The sequence below is a fragment of the Scomber japonicus genome, chromosome 4 (assembly GCF_027409825.1).
Source record: "Scomber japonicus isolate fScoJap1 chromosome 4, fScoJap1.pri, whole genome shotgun sequence".
NCBI lineage: Eukaryota > Metazoa > Chordata > Actinopteri > Scombriformes > Scombridae > Scomber > Scomber japonicus.
The window spans coordinates 31,163,138-31,187,127 of record NC_070581.1 but is presented as its reverse complement, the minus strand read 5'-3'; the positions used below and the strand labels follow the sequence as shown (position 1 = coordinate 31,187,127).

At 36.6% G+C, this 23,990-nt stretch overlaps 3 protein-coding genes across 3 annotated transcripts; 1 reads left to right on the top strand and 2 right to left on the bottom strand.

Annotated features, from left to right (window-relative positions):
* Positions 1-1,364: 1,364 nt before the first annotated feature.
* On the bottom strand, positions 1,365-5,044 carry LOC128357717 (galactose-specific lectin nattectin-like). Its single transcript, XM_053318087.1, has 6 exons — positions 4,967-5,044; positions 4,097-4,127; positions 3,513-3,598; positions 2,914-3,048; positions 1,710-1,821; positions 1,365-1,429 (listed from the first exon to the last, which is right to left on the bottom strand). The coding sequence occupies exons 1-6, from the start codon at positions 5,042-5,044 to the stop codon at positions 1,365-1,367; spliced, it is 507 nt and encodes a 168-aa protein (XP_053174062.1).
* A 5,910-nt stretch (positions 5,045-10,954) lies between these two features.
* On the top strand, positions 10,955-14,518 carry LOC128357478 (tumor necrosis factor receptor superfamily member 14-like). The gene is made up of 6 exons (XM_053317832.1): positions 10,955-11,009; positions 11,190-11,282; positions 12,803-12,928; positions 13,128-13,283; positions 13,367-13,451; positions 13,839-14,518. Exons 1-6 carry the CDS (start codon positions 10,985-10,987, stop codon positions 14,020-14,022), a joined length of 669 nt encoding a protein of 222 aa, XP_053173807.1. The 5' UTR covers positions 10,955-10,984; the 3' UTR covers positions 14,023-14,518.
* Positions 14,519-20,818: 6,300 nt separating this feature from the next.
* Positions 20,819-23,650, bottom strand: LOC128357716 (galactose-specific lectin nattectin-like). The gene is made up of 6 exons (XM_053318086.1): positions 23,585-23,650; positions 23,166-23,202; positions 22,601-22,698; positions 22,043-22,177; positions 21,164-21,275; positions 20,819-20,883 (listed from the first exon to the last, which is right to left on the bottom strand). The coding sequence occupies exons 1-6, from the start codon at positions 23,648-23,650 to the stop codon at positions 20,819-20,821; spliced, it is 513 nt and encodes a 170-aa protein (XP_053174061.1).
* Between the last annotated feature and the right edge of the window lie 340 nt (positions 23,651-23,990).

Sequence of the window (23,990 nt, the reverse complement as noted above, 5' to 3'; positions counted from 1 at the left end):
CAAGTGTTTTTCTATTATTATTTTTTCTCTGCCGTTCTGGAATTAAGCTGTGATTGTCAACAGTTGTCCTGTATGTTCAGTTTCTATCATCTCAGACTTGGACCCCTGTAGTTCCTCTCCATAGTATAAATACTGTACTGTATTGGCTTGATTATAAGTAAACCCCCTCCTCCTTTTCCATCACATGTTTTTGGGTAAAGACTGAAGATACAACACACTTACATGAAAGGACAGGTTACCTGAGATGCTATTAATCCAAGGAGAAGAGAGTCCTCATCTTGGACGCTTTTCTCTCACCAAAGTTGGTATTTTTCACTTTCAGACAGCTGTAAACCTGCTGCTTGACAGACGGTTCAGTTTTGTTGTGTGTTTTTGCAGTAAAGTTACAGTTTGTTAGCTTAGCTTAAACTGGAAATGGGAAAAGGACAAGCCTGGCTCTGTCCAAAGGTAACAAAATACTCCTACCAGCACCCCTAAAACTGCTGATTTCCCAAAAACTTTTCAAACTGGCACACTTTAGGAAGTTGTGATGTTTGATTTCTTGTTCACAGAGAAGCTTTATGTTGAAAGCTCAGTGGAACCCCCCACCCCCCATGTTTGGTTAGCTTGCGTTTTGTGGATGATCTCCAGAGAATAACTGTGCAAATGACAACAATACATGCAAGAATGATCCATTACATGTCATTTTGCTGTCTTAGTTAGAGATGCAACTGATACTTATTTTCGTTTTCAATAAATCTGTTAATTGATCCTTAGAATGTCAGAATATGGTGAAAAAACATTGTCACTGTTTCCCAGAGTCCAAGGAGACATCTTCAAATGTTTTGTCCACAACACAAGATGTTCAGTTTATTGTGTTTATGTTTTAACAGAAAAATAAGTCAAAGAATCAAGACCAGACAAAAACATGCGTTCAATGAAAGTTTTATATACTGATTGGTTAGTTGATTACATGAAGTTAAAATGATTCAAACAAGAAAGAAAGTAGAGCTGTGTGGGACATTTTGGAAGAGACACAATCCAGTCAGGTGTTACACAAAGCACACAATTCAAAGACATACATGTAATCTACCATATACAGGAAGGCTACTGTAATATTACATTTGTGTTCAAACTCATGCTGATGGAAGCTTTAACCCCTCACAGCCGCTAGCTGTTTTTTTAATATGAATTTATATTAACTTGAGTAAAATTAGTTAGGTTTTGAGTAGAAATATTTAAACCATCGTAGCAGTTTTTCTAAATTCATTAATTAGACGTTACCAGATAATCAAAAATCAGAATTAATAATCATAAGAGTTCTACCATTACAGAGGAAGTGGCGTTCTCATTGTGGCATGCATGGTGAAGTATGATGTGCTGCATCACAGATCCTTGCCACAAACAAAATGTTTTCCAAGGTAGCAAGGGAGATCATTCCAGTATAATCCTGCAGGGAGAAATTGACAAACAAGCAAAGCCACAATAAATGTTTTAGAGGAGGTTTTATTTATTTATACAACTAAATTAATGGATAAGATGTATTTAAATATCTGTAGGTGCACATTTTCTAAAGCTTCAAGAATGCTATAATATATCTGCTGATGTACCTACAGAGGGGCAACACATGACCATACAGCAAACTGTATTGGTACAAAAATTGATTTAAGGCAGTAGTATTTCTCCACAATAAAAATCAACATCAGGAAGCCAAGAAATTATATTTGTACCTCCAAAGTTCATCTCTATGCAGTGTTCTCTTCCTCCATGGTTGTTAGGCTCTCTGATGTACCAGCGGAAGTAGCTAAACTTTGAACCATCACTCCAAAACCATGTTCCCTCCTGGAAGAGAGAATATATGTAATATAATGTACCACACATAACACAAAAATAATAAGAGCACTTGACAATAATGCAACAGATTACAACAAAGCAGCAACCTGCTGTCTCAAGAATGACCTCAGGACTGAAGCATTAGTTCTCTGACCAAAGGTTAAAAACAACCTAAAAGATACAAAATAGAACCTAAACTATCTTATAGGGCTGCAACTTATGATTATTTTCATTATCAATCAATCTGTTTGTTATTTTCTGGATTCACTGATTAATTGTTTGGTTGATGAAAATATCAATGAAGTCCTGATTTGTGCAGACCAAGAGTGCGAGGTAGGTTTGTGCTGATTCACGATCAGATTGACTATTGATGAATGAAGAGACGATTGTTGAGTTTTTTCCCCTGCAGATATCAGCAAATTAAATCTAAAATCTGCTACGCAACAACCAGTCAATAATCAATTTGAGAATAAGTATCAACATAGTCTTTATTGTCAATGTACACGTACAACCAAATTGAAATCAAAAAAAGAAAGAAAGTGCTGGTAAAGGAATAAAATAAATGAGTAATTACTACTAAAACTAACTAAATACTAAACTAACTAAAACATTAAGTACACACACAAGGCATTTGTCTTTGTGCCATAAGTATTGCACAGTTCTCCTTAATATTACACTAAGAAATTGCTGTTGCAATACAGGATCAGATTTTTGGAGCATTTAGAGCATTTATTGCTGTAGGATAAAAAACGTTTTTTAACCTGCTTGTCTGTGTTTTGTCCTGTAACATCTGCCTCAGTGTGAGCCAGGTGGGTTGGGTCTTTGAGGATGATGTAGGCCTTATTGATACTATTAAATAATATAAAATGTAATAATTGCAATTTGATTCATTTGAATTAACTTCGTTTTGTGTATTTTTTTTAAGAGAAAAAAGTCAAAATTCCAGCTTCTTAAATGTGGATATATTCTGGTTTCTTTAGTCCTCTTTTGACAGTAAACTGAATGTCTTTGGTTTGCTGTTTGAGGATGTAATCTTAGGCTTTGGAAAAAAGTGAGTGACACTTTTCTGACCTTTTATTAAACATAAATCATAAATCTCACCTTCACTGCGTCATAGCCACCAATCCAGGTACGGAGGCGAGAACCAGACACTCTGAAAATCAGGTCACTGAGGAAGGCATTTTCATCAGCACTGTGGATGGAGGCCAGATTCCCACCAATAGAGATGCAGAAACGCTAGAGAAACAGAGCGAGACACAGTGACATAAAAATAAAATTTTTGGTTGGGAGTACAGAGAAAAAGAGTAAGAAAGAGAGAGGAATAGAAAAGGGTCTTTTTGCAAACATCATATATGATGATATGTGAAAGTCAAAACACTGACTACAGCATGGTTCCAAGATATTAAAAGCCAAAGAAACATGAAGATACACAAAATGTTCAACATAAAGTAAATCCTGCAATGCAATAACATACACCCACATCAAAATACCTCAGTTAAGCAACGACAGTTTGGTGGTTAAAGTAAAATTGTCATTTGAAGATTTAATTTTGAATCTGTGACCCTTTTCCATAATCAAGTCCTGACCAGACTGCTATAAGCACTATTCATTTTTTAACATTTGGACATTTAGTGGAAAGTTGTTCCTCAACATAGAAACAGTGTAAATAAAGGAATAATAGTTTTTGTTGAATCGAATACCTCTGCATCATTCCATGTCCTTCCCTGGTGATAGAAAATGAAGCAGCGAGAGCCAAACTGAGTCCAACCGGAGGGACAACCAGACACTGCAAAACACTTATCATGTTAGAAATAAGCTGCACATGTGGACATTACAGTCATTAGTGATTATTGAACATGTTAATCCGATGCAAATTCAAATGTACATGTCAAGTGAGGTTGCATCTTATACTTTAGGAAAGTGAATAACATTTATCACCATTATCTGACATTTTATGGACCAAACAATCAATTCAGCAAGAAGTCTCATGTTTTAATCCTAAATAGTTGGTACTCTCAGACTAAGAGTAACGTTCACTCATTTTAACTTATTTCAGCCATGCATATGTTTATGCAGATATTCTAGTTTGGTAACTTGCAGCGTAGTGAACAATATGCATGCTCAGTTAAGTCCACAACTGATCTACAAGTCATCAAAGCAATGATTTTATTAGTGTTGATGGCTTGTTGAAAGTGAATGCATAGACGCTCAAAGTGAGGGACATACATCGCACACCTCTAATTGGAATTATTACAACCAAATAAAGCCAAACACAGTTACCAACCTTGCTCGTTATCTGTGGCCGACTGTGTGACCTGTGAACATGAACACATCGTTTAATAAGCTGGGAATCATTTCAGTGATTAACTCAGCAGCTCAACAGAATTTTATGTAGCAAATAATGTGACAAAACTAACATGTAGACCGTGGTGTATGTGGAATATGAACATGTGAACTTTGATCTCTGGTGACAGTCTCTCAGGTTTCAGACCCACCTCCCCATGGTTTCAATAGGCTATGAAGATGTAGTGCCTCATTCATTTGAAAATGTGTTTGTAATCATGGTGATGATCACTTGTTAAACCACAGTGTAATGGGAAAACAATGTAGTTGTGTATGACAGTAATTTCTAAGACTTTTATTCTCCTACAACAAAAGAGAGACAAGGACACTTTGGAAGTTTAACTTACAGTTCCTGCAATGAACAGTCCACTGGTCAAACACAGGAAGAAAACAAAGTGACAACCCGATGCCATCTGTGTTAAACATAACAAATTAAACATTAAACTCAACAAATGTGCTCGTATTATCCAAAACATTAGAATATGATTAAATTAACCTTTCACTATCAAAATTCGATCCAATCGGGGAATGTCAAACCTGACGCCAGATTAAAAGCTTCAGTTTTGGTGAAACACAGATATTTATGTGGCAGTGACAGGCTTAATCAACATTGTGTGAACTAAAAATGTTCATTTATATTTAAAAGTCCTGCACTATAGCTTTAAATTAATCACCTACCATTTTGAATATCAATGAATCATTTTTAATCATTTTAACAGAGTGGAGCAGCAAACAGCAGTATCAAACAAGACATACAACACACTCTACAGCATTGTATGATAAATTTAAACTGATTCTTAGGTTGTTTCACCTCAACAACCTTGCCCATGCTCAGCATGTTGGATAGTGATGGTGCAGCAGAGAGGCTGCTCTCCACTGCTGGAGACATGACGTTAATAACGCAGTTGAGCACTCGGCCTCCACCTCATTTTCTTATTCTCACACGGGGACTGTAAGATGCTTTTAATTAATTCATTTTAATTAATGCAGTTAACCTTTTAAAATAATAAGACTACAGACCATCAATAACAGTTTTATCATTGCATCAAAGTCCACTGAATCATATCATGAGGTTCCTAGAAATTCCCATCCCAAATATTCTTGGGGTGTGGATTGTTGGTCTTCACAAATCAAAACATTTGAAGAATTGGCTTTGGAAAATATTTATCGATTAAGAAATAAATACATTTGAATCAAAAAAGAATGGACAGATTAATCAATAATGAAAATGATTGTTAGTTGCAGCCATAATCGATACGTTAGTAAATGCCTGAAATGTTACCTTTGCTTCAGAGATGACCGGCAGAGCTGAGGAGAGGACAGATGTGATGGAGGAAGAGCAGTCAGTCATTTTATACCTTTTCACACATCCTCAGTTTTGGGATGTAAAACATGCCTTCTCTATTTCAGATGATAGATCTACATGGGACAACAAGGAAACAAAAATCATACAGTACATCCGAGAGTCTGATTTAACATGTATATCTGTTCATTGTTCCCCATTCTTCTTTGCTAAACTTCTCAAGCTCTATAAAACTTGAATGTGTGGGTTCAGGAAGATGGCCAAAAGCTCCAATTTCATAAAACATTCTTCTTTTCTGTGGAAGATGAGTAGTTCAGGTATCACAAGTGTTTTTCTATTATTATTTTTTCTCTGCCGTTCTGGAATTAAGCTATGATTGTCAACAGTTGTCCTGTATGTTCAGTTTCTATCATCTCAGCCTTGGACCCCTGTAGTTCCTCTCTATAGTATAAATACTGTACTGTATTGGCTAGATTATAAGAAAACCCCCTCCTCCTTTTCCATCACATGTTTTTGGGTAAAGACTGAAGATACAACACACTTACATGAAAGGACAGGTTACCTGAGATGCTATTAATCCAAGGAGAAGAGAGTCCTCATTTTGGAAGCTTTTCTCTCTCAAAAAAGTGAGCAGAACAAAGCAGAACATAAAGCCCACATTTGTGTTTTTTGTCTGTGATTCACACGCTAAAACTCCTCCTGCCAGACTCTTGGAAGCATCAAAATGATTTATGGCAATTTTCACTTTCAGACAGCAGTAAATCTGTTGCTTGACAGACTGCAGTAAGTTTCTGCAGTAAAGATGTTGGAAGTTGCATTAGCCTTTTAAATGGAAGGAAATAAATATAATAGGTACCCTTCAGAAAACTTGGAAAGGATTTGATTGAAAGCATGCCACGAGAACAACAACAATGACATGATCTTATGAGTTCCGAGAAAGTACATACTCTTACGTAACTTTATACTTGGGCTTTGTGTGGTTGTCTCTTATCCAATTTAATGTGCTGAAAGCAGGTGCATGTTTTTTTTCCAGTGGTGGAATGTAATTAAGTATATTTTCATACATTTTATACTTTATACTTCCACTCTTCCACTATATTTCATAGGGAGATAATGCACTCTTTTTTCCACAGCTACAGTTACTAGTTAATTTTCTGATTAATAGATCATGCATAAAAAATTAACTGTACCTTGATAGCATTGATGATCATGAGACGCATACACCTTTAAGGAATGACTATTATGAAACAATTGTGTTTATTTAATGCATGCGTCATGCATCCAAAACCAAATTTTCTAACATGCTAGTACTGCAGATGTCATACCAACAACTAGCAAAACCTCCTAGTGGGGCCTCCATTGTCAACTGCTTCCTTTTCCCTCACTTCATCAAGGACAAGCACTTCTCAGACAATGTCTTGTGTTGAAATGGTGCAGAGCCAAATGTCTTCTCAGAATGTATTATCTAAGTCAGCCAAGATGTTTTTACCATGTTAATCTGTACAGTGAAGCTCCTCAATATCTTGCAAAGGTCAACATTCAAGAAAAAACAGATTCAGGTTCAAAGTTAGGGCTGGGTATTGTCAATGATTTCCTGAATCGATTCAATTCCGATTCACAGGGTCTCGATTTGATTCAATACGATTTCCGATCCGATTCTCGATTCGATTCGATTCAATATCGATTCAATTTTCTTGATTCAATTTTCAAGTTTCTGTTTTGTAAGTCAGACAATATTTTTAACATGCAACCATGTGTGGACACCAAATTCTTCAAGAGTAAAGTTAAATCATGAGTCTGATCCATCACTGGGATCTAGCATGATAGCATCTATGTGTATTTTTCTTCTTTTTCTTCTTTCTTATTTTGCTTCAGCAAATTCAATTTTAAATGAAACTACTACTAATGGTGCAACAATAAACTTTAGATCTCAACTAATTCCTCTTCATCTTAAATGTGAATATTTTCTGGTTTCTTTTGTCCTGTGTGACAGTAAACTGAATATCTTTGGGTTGTGGACAAAACAAGACATGTGAGGACATCTTGGGCTTTAAGGAATGGTAATTTACTTTTATTTAAAAAAAAATCTGTTTTCCTTGTAAAGTAGTATCACTAACAAAGCTCTGCTGATTAATTTATAAACACATTTCATTTCTTATAGCCTCTTCATAATGAAAGTCTCTTGTTATTTTGTCCCATAAAAGCTTTCAGTATGAAGCAGCAAAAGAAGGAAATGTTGGGTTTTTATGTTTGAGGCGTGGTTGTCACAGGTTAGAGAATTGTTTTTTTGGCCTATATCTTATCAACATCAGGCACATCAGAAGAGGAAGCAAACACAATTATTTGAGAAAAACAAATATGTAGCTGATGGAAAAACTCTGACGCTGACAGACAAGCTATGGGGGCAAAGGCAGAATAGTGTTCTTTCACAAGGAAATGTTCTTTTAAATCCACTGACATGCCATGAACCTGTCTTACAACAATAGGCTGTAATGTGAGATGTTAAAGAAAACCTGATGTGACCTTTGAATCACAGATGCCATCTAGTGGCCGTAGTAAGTTTATCACATGTTCTCTGATTTACTTAACTTGTTCAGTACATTACAGAATATATTCATACTGTCTTGTGTATATTCACAACATAGTAGAATGACTCTTATGGTCTGTCTATCTATGTAATATAATCTAATTTTATGCCAAATCTTCATCTGAAAAGAAACTAATAACTTAATATTGTTTCCCACTGAAATATAGTAGAGTAGAACTATAAAGTAGCATAAAATGGAAATATTTAAGTTCAATCACGAGGTACTTTTAGTAGAGTTTGAAAACAGTAGATAGCTTATGCCCCTGCTCCTCTCACTAAAAAAAAAATTCTCCTCCCACTTTAACCTGAAAAAACCTCTGGGAACAAGGCCGCTGACTCGCCTCATGTGGGTAACTCCTACTTCATCTTTATCTGTTTGATCTGTGTATGTGACAAGCAAGCTTACTCTGCCTTATAATGCAGTGATTGCTTTAGTAGATTTATTTGCTGTACTGACTAAATTTCAGTATTGGTTATTGTTTCAATAGTTTGTAGTTTCAATAGACAATAATTGTGTTTGAAGCAAAACTATCTTTGTTGTATTGTCAATTTATTGGAATTAAGAATTATGACATTCATACCTTATAATACAAACCAGTTTAAACTATACCTTATTAAAGGAATGAACTGAAACTGCTTGTCCTCAACCACTGAGTTGTTTGGCCAAACGAAAATGTCACAGTTCTCATGTGATTTGGCATCTATGTAAACAACTCTCTTTTCACATTTCACTTTCTGTTCTGCATTTATTTTACTATCCTGGGACTGCCTGTGTCTTTTTTCCAGTCCTCTGGATGGTTTCGCCGGACTGTAAGTTTGAACATTGGCCACAGTAAAACTGCTCTGCCTGGCAGCCTCTTTGTTAACCATCTTTGTTACAGCCACAGCAAAGACTTAGTTTGGAGAACACAGTCTTAACATGAAAGCAATTTGGAGAAGTCATGTTTCTCTTGTGTTTAACCACCATTTACGTTTGTTTTCTCTCATCTAATTTGGAAGAAATTTATACAAATACACTCAGATGTTAATGCTAACTATTCCTATATGACCTATGACCCCATTGTGTGTGCATCATATACAATAAAAAAGAACAGAGAATAGATTTACATATATCAGTACTGCAGTATACTTCCAGCCATCTTGTGTTAAGAACTTATCCACTATCAAATACATCTGCACTTTGTATCAGCATTTTACAAATTCATGTCAAAATGAAGAACAGAAGGCCGTAATGTGAATAAAAACTACTTTTGCTTATTAGATAAGTAAGAAATATGTTATAAGAAATCAAGGAACAAAGAAACAAAGGTCTATACAATCTGGTGTGGTCATATAGAAACTTGTAAGTAAAACTGAAAGATAAGCAGCAAGCTCATTACTCTCTGAGGACAGAAATTAGTTTTACTTTAAACTTTTGGGCTTAAAGGCAAGGCAAGGCAAGGCAAGGCAGTTTTATTTATATAGCGCATTTCATACACAATGGCAACTCAATGTGCTTTACATAAAACAGAAAAACATGTAATTTGAGAAACTTAAAACATACAATTAAACCCCCCCCCACCCCCACCCCCCCATAATAAAAACAAAGTACAGAAAAATAGAAAGACATAAATAAAATGATTGCAGCATAAAATAATAAATTAGCTTTAAAATCATTAAAAGGACAAAGAGTGCAAATGAAAGATTAAAATGTAAAGTGCTTTAGAAGAGCTCAATCGTAAGCACAGCTTACGAAAATCAGCTTTCCCTCAGATCCATGAACACATAAAAAAGAGGTGAGTTGAAGTTACACAAGTTTGCTGACATACAGCATCACGGAAAGAAATACTAACTGAACTTTCATTTTCTTGCATTCATCCACAAACACATGACATGTCTTTTCTTTGTCATCAGGTGACAGCATAATAAAGAATAATAAAAAAACATTAAGATAATATTTCCTGCTGTAGATTGAAAGAAATTCCTACACACTGTCCTTTAAATCCAGTTTGAAATATATGAAAGTGAGAAAGTACAAGGAATAAACATGGGATGAAAATGTAAAGTCCAGTTAGATGACAGTAGGGCTACAGTTCAGTTAGATAGTGCAAGCTATTACTGTGTCTGCTAGAGCAACAGCCTCTGGAAGGAGGCCAGATAAAGAAGCTTGATAGGCTGACAATACGTGGATCAGTTTATTGGTAGACAGCGCCTCTATTACAAGATACTGGGAGTAGAGGTGCTGCAGTGCCCCCTGCTGGGCATGTTACGGGAAAAAGTTTACGAGGTTTACTAAACGAATCAATACAACTAAGATAATTTTAGTGAAATAGCCTAGTCTATGTAACATGTTTGTTTTCAAATGTTTGAAATCTACCCATTGTTAAATGTATTATATTTCATTTGATTTTATAATATTGACTGTATTTCCTGTGTATCAGATGCACAGACGCAGCAGTGGTAACGGTGGTTTAAGTCTCACCACCACATTTTAACCTCTCAGCCGAAATTTGTCTTCATCATGTTTCCTGCGGGCTCACTTCGGTCGAGGTTACAATAGTGATAACATCTACAAGTTCACCTTAAGTTTCTGATGCTCTGTGTGTTCATTGTTTTAAACTTGGATGCTGGACTGTTAGATTTACTCTCTCCACCTCTGTTTCCTGTTTCTGCAGTTAAATATGTTTATACTGATTATATCATTTAAATTATTCTTGTTTCTGTTCCCTCTGTGAACTACAATGCTACTCTACTCTGACATGCAGCTCCTTAGTGTTCAAGTTTTCTGTGGTGTATATAATGTTATATGGTCATGAATAATAATATTAAACAAACAAAAAAAACAACCCCACTACCACAAACGCATTTGTGGTTGCGCAGTTTGAAACTGGAGGGACTTCCCCTCCAACTGACTTCCTGCATAGCTCTGAAGACTCTGAAATATCTCATCAGCATGTGATATGTTTTCCACGTTATTTGTCTTTGGTAAGTAAACAGTATCTGACCTGGACTTGAGACGTGATCTGCAACTCACTCTTAAGTACAGCTGAGCTATAAAATCTATAGATAAACTTAAATACATGAGACGAGTCAATTCCCAGATGAATACACGCTGAAAATGTCTGTGTTTCTTCTTATTCTTACAATATATATTTTCTTCTTCAGAGATGGTTGCTGTCTTCACGGTACGAACATTATGCTGCAGAGTTAATGAGTACAGCACACGGGACGGGCAATGCTGTCCAATGTGTCATGAAGGTACCAAATACTTTATATTTCCTGTTGTAACGTATTGTTCTCACGCCCATGTCACTTTCCATAACGCTGTTGACCGTCACATCATAGTTGCATCATAGGTACCTCTTATTACGCGCACAGTCCATGATGTACTTTCAGCTTTGTGTTTGTTTTAAAGACGACTTTATGTTTTTATGAATGCGTCGCCAAACATGAAACTAAAAGAAGTGCGTCTAACATCTGTGAGTGAATAACGTTAAGCATACGACATCTCAACACGTTTTTGTTGTTGTTTTTTCGTTTGTTGTACACCTATTGTTATCATCATATTAGTCCATAATGAAACTGGAAATAATAGAGTTGCAGAGTGGGATGTTTTGCATGTTTCATTTCGCAAATTTCATTAAATTAGGTTTGAGTCTGAGGGTATTAAACAGTGAAAAGTCTAATTACTGACATAGGTGGACGCTGTTTGTCACTAGTGGCAACAGTGGAGAGACAGAGAGGGAATCATATTTTGTTGTTTTAGTTTTAACATCTACCACAGTCTGACTTCCTTTTTTTTTTTTAAATTAAAATAAGCGCCAACGTCACTATGTTGGCATGTGTAACGTGTGGCCATGTGGGGGCGCTGTTTCACACTGCTTGGGTTGTGGTGTGTGGCCATGGGGGGCGCTGTTTCACACTGCTTGGGTTGTGGTGTGTATGGCCATGTAGGGGCCCTGTTTCACACTGTTTGGGTTGTGGCGTGTGGCCATGTGGGGGCGCTGTTTCACAATGCTTGGGTTGTGACGTGTATGGCTCTCTCTCTCTCTCCCTCCACCTTTATCTATATACAGTATGTCTTATTTTGTTGTTGTAAGGGAGCACCTGAAAGTAATTTAATCATCTGAATGAGAATTTGAGGAGAAGTGGGAGAAGACTTACTCTTTTTGAGTGATGGGCTTTTGTTATGTTAGTTTGTTATTTTAGTTTGGGATGGAGATCACTGATAGTCTAATCATTGAGTTAAGTAAGATTCTTTTTTTTCCTTTTTGATTTTTTAGGGGGATAAGCTGAGTGTGACAGCCAACTGCATGGCTGGCTCAGTGATGTCCCAATCTTTTCTTTCTTTCAGCTGGGATCTCCATCTTCTTTTGTTTGCTTACTTTGCATTTGAGTATTGTTTTCAAAATAAAGTTGTGTTTTTGTGGCGTACTTTTCACATGCTTAGGTCTCTAGCTGAGCCTATGCTTAGATGGACCTTAACCCAGAATCAGAATCAGAATTATATTTATTGTCATTATACAGGTAGTACAACAAAATTAGAGGCAATGCCTTAAAGTGCACATGAAAACATACTTCACAGCATATATGGACCTGCAATACTTAAAGTTAGAGACAAACCGGATAGCTTTATTGACACCAATATAAAATCCACTCAGAATAACCTTTATAGTATTCTCTTGCAAGACAGGCCTGAAACAACTTTATATTTATCATTTTAACTGAATCTGTTATCTGCTCTAACAGTTATTCACCTGTTTTTGTTCTCTGGACAGGAACAGTTGTTCGAAGAGACTGCACACCACAGTCAGGCACACACTGCATCCGCTGTGAGAAAGGGACTTTTATGAACCAAGCCAGTGGTCTGAACAAGTGTTTTATCTGCACTTCCTGTGATCCAGGTATCTAAAACCTCTGTCTGTAGTTTGATTTTTTTACTAGTGTCTTTACATGAAAAAGGTTTAGTCAGATACAAATATTTAACTAATAGTAGTCTTTAACTTTATAGTCTTATAAACCAATTATAGTATATTTTAATAATAATAATCCATGTCTACTAATAAAACATTAACTATATTCCTGTTTTGTTTTGTTTTTTAGCTCACGGTCTTTATGCCCTGCAGAACTGCACAGAAGTAAACAATACTGTTTGTGAAGTTATAAATGGGTATTTCTGCAAAAGTTTGACAGATACAGGATGCAGTTTGGCAGAGAAACACACGAACTGTGAACCTGGTCAGGGGATAAAAGAACCTGGTAAGAAAAGTTAAAATCAGACTGTTCTGTCGGTGAACAATCAGTGACAGAGAGGAATCTTACATGTGTCTTTTTCTCTAAAGGAACCAGCAGAAATGATACAGTGTGTGAAGACTGTCAGCCGGGTTATTTTTCACCAGATGGCCTGAACTGCACAGCTTGGACAATGTAAAGTACTTTTTTTCTATTGATTTATTATATTTATTTACTTCTTGACTAAAAGCACAAAAAGCAAAGCAAAATAAGTTTTCCCTGCTTTATATCACACTGTGAATAGTATGCACAGGTGTTTCTTGCACCAGTGGAACAAATCCCCATCATGCATGGCAATTTCAAGACATTGCAAATCCCCCAATATCATAGTTTTTTTTTTTCATCTGGTTATCTGGATGCCTGTCAGTTGTTCACCAACTTAATATCGCAACTTAACTTAAAAAACAATGACTCACTACATCATTGTAAGAGTTGTTTAAAATATAAGACACTTGAAATGAGTTTCCATTTGAGTCCAGTAACAAAAAACTAAAATAGTCGTTTGCTTTTCTTACCCAACAGCTGCTCAGAAACTGAAGTAAAGGTGAAAGAAGGAAGCCAGACGAATGACATCGTCTGCGGTGCACCAGGTGCATCAAGTGCATCAAGACATCATTACTGCTTGTTAAGTCTACCTTTTTTATTGTTATTGTCACTGGTCTGCCTTATGAGTAAACATAAGTGCGTGCCTTGCAATTCTGCCTAATTTGTCTGATGTTCTCCAGTGTTGTCCTCCTTGGCTTGACTAAAAGTTACTAATTATTGTAACCGAAAAACCCACGAACACGGCTCAGAACTAACTGGTGAACAACACTGGGAATCTATACACCTCTCACCTTTCCTGCCATAAACTAAAGTCAGGACTGATACCAGCACACAGATCCTCTTTTTGAATAAACAACAGACACATTTAAAATTGCACGCTAGTTAGAGGGGGGTTAGGGGGTTGGACCGAAGATGGATAACAGTGAGAGAAACCAGACCCCCCATGCATCTAGCCTAGTACCCTGGCCTCCTTGTTCCCACACACACAACATAAACACGTCAGTATATAGCCTCACATACCTAGACCACATATTGTGTATTTTTACTATTTTTAAAGATCGAAGAAGGAAACCAAATGAATGGTTGTCATGTGGAAGTGCATCTTTATCTTCTTTATTTCCACCATTAAAAAAAAAGCAAAGAATTTGTGTTATGTTTTTTAAATAAATACTTTTGGATATACACACTGTCTGCTTAATTTTGTACATGGGTCTGCCAACCTCTGCTCTGCACAGAACTCCAAAATCTTTCTACCATCACTACATATTGATGTGGTCATTTAGATCATAGTTAAATTCATTATTAATCAGAGCTCCAAATTTATAATCAAGTACATTTTATGAGAACTTTTGGCCCTGCTAGTATTAGTTCCTATTAATAATTTCTATTGATTTTAATAATTATTTCTTATGATGATTAATTGTTACTGATAGTCAACCCTGTAACCAAGGTCCAATAACCTGTTCTTATGTAAGTTAACATGAGGTGGAAAGAATAAGACCAAAATGTGTCCATATACTTTCAGTCTGTCATGTACATGTAGAAGAGCGCAACAAATATTTCTCATCCATCTAAAATATGGTATTTTACAGTTTTGTGCCTACAGTTGCAAACAAGAACACATGACTAAACATTATACGACAAAGCTCAATTTTCATACATATGAGGCATCATTTTATTTCCCAGTTAATATTCTTTTATGGTTTACAGTCTTGTGATTAGTTATTAGTGTGTGTGTGTATCTGTTTGTGTCTTTCTGGTGGTTGTTTGGTTTGTCAAGGTGTTCTGGAGGACGAGTGGTTGTCAGTGTTCTTTTTAATCAAATATATGCAATTTACCTGTAATGAAATGTGCTCTGTAAATAATTACTGTGCACTCTATCATGATTTAGACACACACAGTTGTGGTTCCATCAATTCAGAGGATATTACATTAATTCATGTTAATTTCCTGGAGACTTACCCTAACCTTAATGTTCACAATTCTTTTTTTAATCAACAGTCAGGAGCTCAAATGAATACTGAAAATCCCTTCATAATGCACTTACAATGTAAATGATAGGGGACAAAATCCACAGTCCTCCTGTGCAAAAATGTGCAGAAGCTAATATGAAGCTTCAGCTGACCAAATAAATCAAACTAGTTTGTAGTTTGTACCTTGCACACAAGTAAAACGAAGAGAATAACAGAAACCGACTATGGTCACAAATCATATTTATTTGTTGTTCAGATTGTTTTCTGACATTGATTTTTTCACTCATAGTGCAGAAATATGAAATAATCAAAAAATAATCAAAAAGAAGATATTGCTATGTATGCATTCAATTGCAAGTAAATTAGCAAGTTCAGTATTATCAAAGTATGAAAGAGTAAGTAAAATCATTGTGGAAGTGATGTTGTAATGGAGCATCTGACAGCTCGTGGTGGGAGGCCTCATCTTTTTCTGGCACAAACAAAAGGTTTCCGAACGTGACAGGGGACATCATTCCAGGTGATTCCTGTAAAAAGAGTACAACAGCTTAAACACACTGAGTTTGACTTGCCTTACTGATCAGAGTGTATTTAAATTGCTCTAATGCAGGGGACATTTCCTCTTAAGTAAACAAAAATGAAGGGGCACAGCTATTTTTTAACATTTAATGTTCAGTATCTGTAGGTTAACTTAAAGGTTACTACCCCTCATTTGTGATCTTTGTACTCAACAAGTGCCAAGTTTCTTTTTACAATGTCATCAGATCCTCTCCTGTTTTAAGATGTAAATAAAATTCTCTTCTTGAATATATCATTGTGTCTAATATGTTTTTCCCACAAAAAGTCAGTTATCTCGTTTAAATCTTTAAAATGGCATGTATTCCTTCTCTCTCATTAGAAAATCCAGAATCTATGAAAATGTAAATAATTTTAATTTCAAACTTTTAACAGTTGGACACAAGATGCCTCTCATTCTCCTGTAAAGTTTTCAGCGTTTATGCAATGGAGACTTCAAGTTTCCACATCACACTTGTGTAAATTATATACTGGCCTAAAATCTTTAATGTACCACCGATAGCCACTAGCTGCTCCAACAGAAAAAAAGCATCAACTTCAAAATTAACTTAAAATTTTTTGACGGGTTCGACAATGACGTTCTGGCTGTGTCCCAATCTGGTCCCAATTGCGAGGCTGCATCCTCGAAGTACGCGGCCTTTGCGGCCTTCGAAGGATGCAGCCTTCTGAGGAACCTCCGAAGGCTGCATCAATCGTTGTTAAATGAGACGGTCTAGCCTTCGAGGCATTTCCTGGTTGCGTCACCAGCTGTTCCCTCCCATAAGACGAGAAAGACGCCACGACCGAAAAGACGGTGAAAAAGCTGACAAAATTATAAGAGAGAAGAAAGGAGAAGAATAAAGGAAAGGAGAAGAAAGAAGGAAAACACACAAGAAAGAAAGAATAATAAAATAATAATAATCTGTAAATAGTTATTCCTGATGTAATTTTTGTAAATAGTTAAATGTTTCATCACTTGATAATAAAAGAAAATATTTAATCCCTTGTTCTTTCTGAACAGTAGCACTTTATGCCGTTTGTTAACCCTGTTATAAATTGTACTTAAGTTGTAAATACTAAATGGAATAGACAACGTGTAACAATTGACAATATTTTTTATTTTATAACATTAACATAAAATCACCACTTCTTTTTCACCTGGTGGGGCTGGACCTTCCCCTCCAGGCCCATCTTTTCCAGTATTGTTCTAAACACAGAGGGAAGCAAGAGAAAAGGTAAACACAGGGATGCTATGTTAACAGACAAAAGGGTTCTAATATAGCAAAAAATTATCATAATAATGAAGTATAACATATAATAGTGACAATCCCAAACGTAGCTCTTTATTAAAATCTAAATTTGTTCATCTTAGTCTATATATATATGTGTGTATATATATGTATATATATAAATATAAGTAAATATATGTATATATATAAATATAAAAAATAAGTCAAGTAATAAAATATAAGTAATTAGTAAAAGTATAAAAGTATAAGTAGTAATAAATAATTAAATAAAACAAACCAATACTTACACTTGAATGAAAAGTCTTCACCTGTTGGTGTCGCCATTGTTGTGTTTTCGCGGCACTGAACAGTGCCGCGCAAAGGATCTTGGGATCTGGGAGCATCTGGGAGGCCGCGAAGGATAGTAGCGGTGCATCCTCGAAAAAGAAGGAAAAGAAGGCCGCATTTCAAGGCTGCATTTGAATGAGTCTTCGAATTGGGACAGCCTTCGCGCGGCGTTGTGACGTAATCGGCCTCTAAATGCGTACTTCGAGGATGCAGCCTCGCAATTGGGATCAGATTGGGACACAGCCACTGTACCAACCAATTAGCGGCCGGAAGTGCGGGTTGCCAGGGTTGTCTGTTGTTCCGGTGCAGCTACTGTAGGCTGGCACTGGGTGAAATGGAGTTGTAAACAAACACGGCCGTGTTGGACTTACTAAAACCAGCGTTTTTTGCTCTCAAGTACAACTTTTCATCACAAAACCTCGAAGGTAAGACAGAATATCTGTTAGTCGCTGTAAATAAGTGGTTGTTTACCTTTGTATTCTTTGGCTGCTGGTTCAATGAGTTTTTAGCGCAATAATAGTGGTACTGTTGAACTCGTCAGGGTCTTAGCTTTCATATGAGATGCTATTTGTTTTTATACCATGAAGTATCAAAACGGTAACAATGGAAATGTGGAGAGTGGGTTGACTTTCTGACGCTTTTCGGATTTTGATATTTGATCATTAATATGCTTGGTGTTTGAGTTGTGTTTGTTGTGTGTAAAAATGACGTGCTTGTAGCGGAGTTTCTCCTTAATTTGATGTGCAGTATGACTATTGCTACATATCCTATGTTCCCCCGGGTCCTATGTTGCCCGCTTTGTATGTGACCGGGGAACATAGGGATGATCCCGTCTACAGTTAGCCAGTTAGCTGAGTTAGCAGCCGAGTTAGCAGATGAGTTAGCCGCCGAGCTAGCAGCCGCGATCAGGGAACATAGGTACGCCCCCCAGGTTTAACTGCTACTCCCACTGGCGTTACAATGTAATGTACCTCGGTGGTTTCAAGTCAGTTACAGCGAGGGTATGTTCGCTTCCTGTTTTCAAAATAAAAGCACCAACTCTATCGTTATGGTTTTATTAAAAATAAAAGGCAACGGGTGTTTTATTTTGTGAAAATGACCGAAAGTGCGTTACTCGCTACGGCTAACTTGAGTGGCTCTGAATTCGCAGGAACAAAACTTTAAGCAGATGTTATTTGGACAAATTAGCGTGACATTGTGGATCTAAAGGGCTACGTTCTCGCCTAAAAAGGTTAGACATGTGGATAAAGTGGTATATTTACAGAGTTAGAGCAAAAATAAAATCTGCTTCAGCCTGCTGATTTAATTTGGGAAGGAACGAAATGCATTATGGGTTATCGTGTAGTTTACTGACTGGTCTGCTCACGCCTATCAGACTACAGAAACAAGCAATCATTTTGAGTTGGGAGCTAGCTAGCTAATCGATTACACACCACTCAAAGAAAGACTTCCAGTTGAAGACTGGCTAACGTTAAATAATGTTGAATAATTAATTGGTCGAAATTAGTCGTTACCCTGTATGATTCATCACTTGATATGACGCACTCGGCACCGGACCTGGCAACCCGACTGCTGGAATTACTTTTTCTGCACTGAAGTGTGAAGAGCTGGCAAAATATACAGTCACACTGATCGTGTGGCACCCCCTAGTGGTTGCGGCCTTAAACAACCGCATAGACCGTTTATGCCACGGGCCGGCCATGGCTACTGATGTGAGTTGTTAATGCTAAACGTTTCAGCTAAAAATAATAATAATAAATAATGATTCAATAAACAATAACAAGCCTTTATACTGTGATAGTTTTCCATCTCCAGTTTCTCTTCTGTGGCCGTTCAGTGCCACTCCTAAATGTTCAGAGCAGCTGCTGATAGAAAGACAAACTCTCCCTTCTGGATAGCAGAGGTTCCCCCCTCTTCTTCATTTGGATTTAAAAGTGAATTATGAAAAATTAAAACACCACAAGTGTTTAAATATCACATGTATATAGTTGATTAAGTTAATCTAATTAGGCCTGTGAACTGTTTCTCTGTTAGTCAAGACATGTCCCTTGATTGAGGAGGTTGAAATATGGAAGAGCTGCCATTTCCTGCCTGCCTTTCGCTTGGATTTTAATTATTGTTTTTTGTGATCATATGTTCATAAATTCTACATATGTCTCCAGCAGAAGTGTGTGCTAAAGACTGCTGCTTCTGTGTGGCTCTTTTGTGGTGGATTTTGTCATTGTGAATCTGTTTGATCTGTGTTCGACATCATGGGCTGCTCATGAATGGCGTGCACACGCAGTTAGTCTGAATAGTTGAGCCTGTCTTGAATTAGTTTGATTGCGAGAATGTGGAACCTTTAAAGAACCGCACGATTTAGTGAATCAGGCCCAGTGAGTGGTCTGCCACTTAAAGAGGATTCCCCTCCTCTTCTCAGTACAAATGCCAACTTTGACAGTAAAGGGACCAGGTGCTGAACCAGGGGGAGAGACAAACTTTGTCATGTCAGATAAAATAAAACAGATATTTGTGGCAGTGGTTACATGGTGACATGTTTGCTTAGTTTGCTTTGGTCTTAGTTAGAGCTGCAACTGATGATTATTTTTATTTTCAATAAATCTGTTAATAATTTTCTCAATTAATAAATTAGATCCTTAGAATGTCAGAATATGGTGAAAAAACATCATCGCTGTTCCCCAGAGTCCAAGGAGACATCTTCAAATGTCAAGATGACAAGATGTTCAGTTTACTGTGTTTATGTTTTAACAGAAAAATAAGTCAAGAATCAAGACCAGACAAAAACATGCTTTCAATGAAAGTTTTATGTACTGATTGGTTAGTTGATTACATGAAGTTAAAATGATTCAAACAAGAAAGAAAATAGAGCTGTGTGGGACATTTTGGAAGAGAAACAATCCAGTCAGGTGTTACACAAAGCATTTAAAGACATACATGTAATCTACCATATACAGGAAGGCTACTGTAATATTACATTTGTGTTCAAACTCATGTCATCTGTTCTTTTTTTAAGTTGTGAGTTTTCATGAATACTGAACTTTATGGTCAATCTCCTTTAGTTTCTCTCTGCTGATGGAAGCTTTAACCCCTCATGTCTGCTTACTGTTTTTTTAAATATTAACTTGAGTAAATGAGACAGATTATACACAGCTTTATTTTGCAATATTAGTTTGTATGACAGGCGCAAATGATTACAGAGTAGAAATATTTAAACCATTGCAGCATTTTTTCAAAATTAATGAATTAGACGTTACCAGATAATCAAAAATCAGAATTAATAATCATAAGAGTTCTACCATTACAGAGGAAGTGGCGTTCTCATTGTGGCATGCATGGTGAAGTATGATGTGCTGCATCACAGATCCTTGCCACAAACAAAAGATCTTCCATGGGTGCAAGGGAGATCATTCCAGTATAATCCTGCAGGGAGAGATTGACACAAGCAAAGCCACAATAACTGTTTTAGAGGAGGTTTTATTTATTTATACAACTAAATTAATGGATAAGATATATTTAAATGTCTGTAAGAGCACATTTTCTAAAGCTTCAAGAATGCTGTGAGTATATCTGCTGATGTACCTACAGAGGGGCAACACATGACCATACAGCAAACTGTACTGGTACAAAAACTGATTTTAAGGCAGTAGTATTTCTCCACAATAAAAATCAACATCAGGAAGCCAAGAAATTATATTTGTACCTCCAAAGTTCATCTCTATGCAGTGTTCTTTTCCTCCAAGGTTGTTAGGCTCTCTGACGTACCAGCGGAAGTAGCTAAACTTTGAACCATCACTCCACAACCAAGTTCCCTCCTGGAAGAGAGAATGTATGTAATATAATGTACCATACATAACACAAAAATAATAAGAGCGCTTGACAATAATGCAACAGATTACAACAAAGCAGCAACCTGCTGTCTCAAGAATGACCTCAGAACTGAAGCATTAGTTCTCTGATCAAAGGTTAAAAACAACCTAAAAGATACAAAATAGAAACTAAACTATCTTGTAGGGCTGCAACTTTTCATTATCAATCAATCTTTAACACAGGGCATTCCTCTAGCTACCATCAGTATTGCACAATTCCCCTTAATATTACCCTAAAAAAATGCTGTTGCCGTTAATACAGGATCAGATTTTTGGAGTATTTAGAGCATTTATTGCTGTACGATAAAAAACATTTTTAACCTGCTTGTCTGTGTTTTGTCCTGTAACATCTGCCTCAGTGTGAGCCAAGCGGGATGAGTCTTTGAGGATGATGTAGGCCTTATTGATACTATTAAATTAATATAAAAATTAAATCATTGTAATTTGATTAATTTGAATTAACTTCATTTTGTGTCCAAATTCCAAATTCCAGCTTCTTAAATGTGGATATTTTCTGGTTTCTTTAGTCCTCTTTTGACAGTAAGCTGAATGTCTTTGGTTTGCTGTTTGAGGATGTAATCTTAGGCTTTGGAAAAAAGTGAGTGACACTTTTCTGACCTTTTATAAAACATAAATCAATAATGAGAATAATTATTAGTTGCAGCTCTAATGGCAGAGAAAGCCGTATCAGATCCTGTGTTTGTATGTCTCACCTTCACTGCGTCATAGCCACCAATCCAGGTATGGTGTCGGTGACCTGACACTCTTAAAACCAGGTCACTGAGGAAGGCGTTTTCATCAGCACTGTGGATGGAGGCCAGATTCCCACCAATAGAGATGCAGAAATGCTAGAGAAACACAGCGAGACACAGTGATACAAAAATACAATTTAGGTTGGGAGTACAGAGAAAAAAGTACAAAAGAGAAAGGAATACAAAAGGGTCTTTTTTGCAAAAAACACTGATTACAACATGGTTCCAAGATATTAAAAGCCAGATACACAAAATATTCAACATAAAACTAAATCCTGCGATGCAATAACATACACCGACATCAAAATACCTCAGTTAAGCAACGACAGTTTGGTGGTTAAAGTAAAATTGTCATTTGAAGATTTAATATTGAAACTGTGGCCCTGTTCCATAATCGAGTCCTGACCAGACTGCTATAAGCACTTTTCATTTTTAATAACTGGATATTTAGTGGAAAGGTGTTCCTCAACATAGCAGCAGTGTAAATAAAGGAATAATAGTTTTTGTTGAATCGAATACCTCTGCATCAGTCCATGCCCTTGTCCGGCGATAGAAAACGAAGCAGCGAGAGCCAAACTGAGTCCAACCGGAGGGACAACCAGAGGGACAACCAGACACTGCAAAACACTTATCATGTTAGAAATAAGCTGCACATGTGGATATTACAGTCATTAGTGATTATTGAACATGTTAATCCAATGCAAATTCAAATGTAAAGGTCAAGTGAGGTTGCATTTTATGCTTTTACTAAGAGTAACGTTCAGTCACTTTAACTTATTTAAAACGTATTTATTATTTAGCCATGCATATGTTTATGTAAGCTATTCTAGTTTGGTAACTTGCAGCGTAGTGAACAATATGCATGTGCAGTTAAGTCCACAACTGATCTACAAGTCATCAAAGCAATGATTTTATTAGTGTTGATGGATTGTAGAAAGTGAATGCATAGACGCTCAAAGTGAGGGACATACATGATAAAGTCAGCTTCCACATCATTAAAACAAGAAGATATCATAGACAAGATATATCACACACCTCTAATTGGAATTATTACAACCAAATAAAGCCAAGCACAGTTACCAACCTTGCTCGTCTGAGTTATCTGTGGCCGACTGTGTGACCTGTGAACATGAACACATCGTTTAATAAGCTGGGAATCATTTCAGTGATTAACTCAGCAGCTCAACAGATTTTTATGTAGCAAATAATGTGACAAAACTAACATGTAGACCGTATTGTATGTGGAATATGAACATGTGAACTTTGGTCTCTGGTGACAGTCTCTCAGGTTTCAGACCCACCTCCCCATGGTTTCAATAGCCAACGAAGATGTAGTGCCTCATTCATTTGATGTTGCTTGTGATTGTAATCATGGTGATGATGACTTGTAAAGCCATAGTGCAATGGGAAAACAATGTAGTTGTGTATGACAGTAATTTCTAAGATTTTTTTTTCTCCTAAAACAAAAAAGAGAGACAAGGACACTTTGGAAGTTTAACTTACAGTTCCTGCAATGAACAGTCCACTGGTCAAACACAGGAAGAAAACGAAGTGACAACCTGATGCCATCTGTGTTAAACATAACAAATTAAACATTAAACCCAACAAATGTGCTCGTATTATCCAAAACATTAGAATATGATTAATATGATTACCTTTCGCTATCAAAATTCGATCCAATCGGGGAATGTCAAACCTAACACCAGATTAAAAGCTTCAGTATTGCTGAAACACAGATATTTATGTGGCAGTGACAGAATTCTGTAAACTAATTTTGCAGGGCTTCAATGTAAAAAAAATTCATTTATATTTAAAAGTCCTGGGATGCGCAGGTGGTCGAGTGGTTGGAGCGCATGCCATATACGCAGCCAACCCCGGTTCGAATCCTGATCAGAGGTCGTTTGCTGCA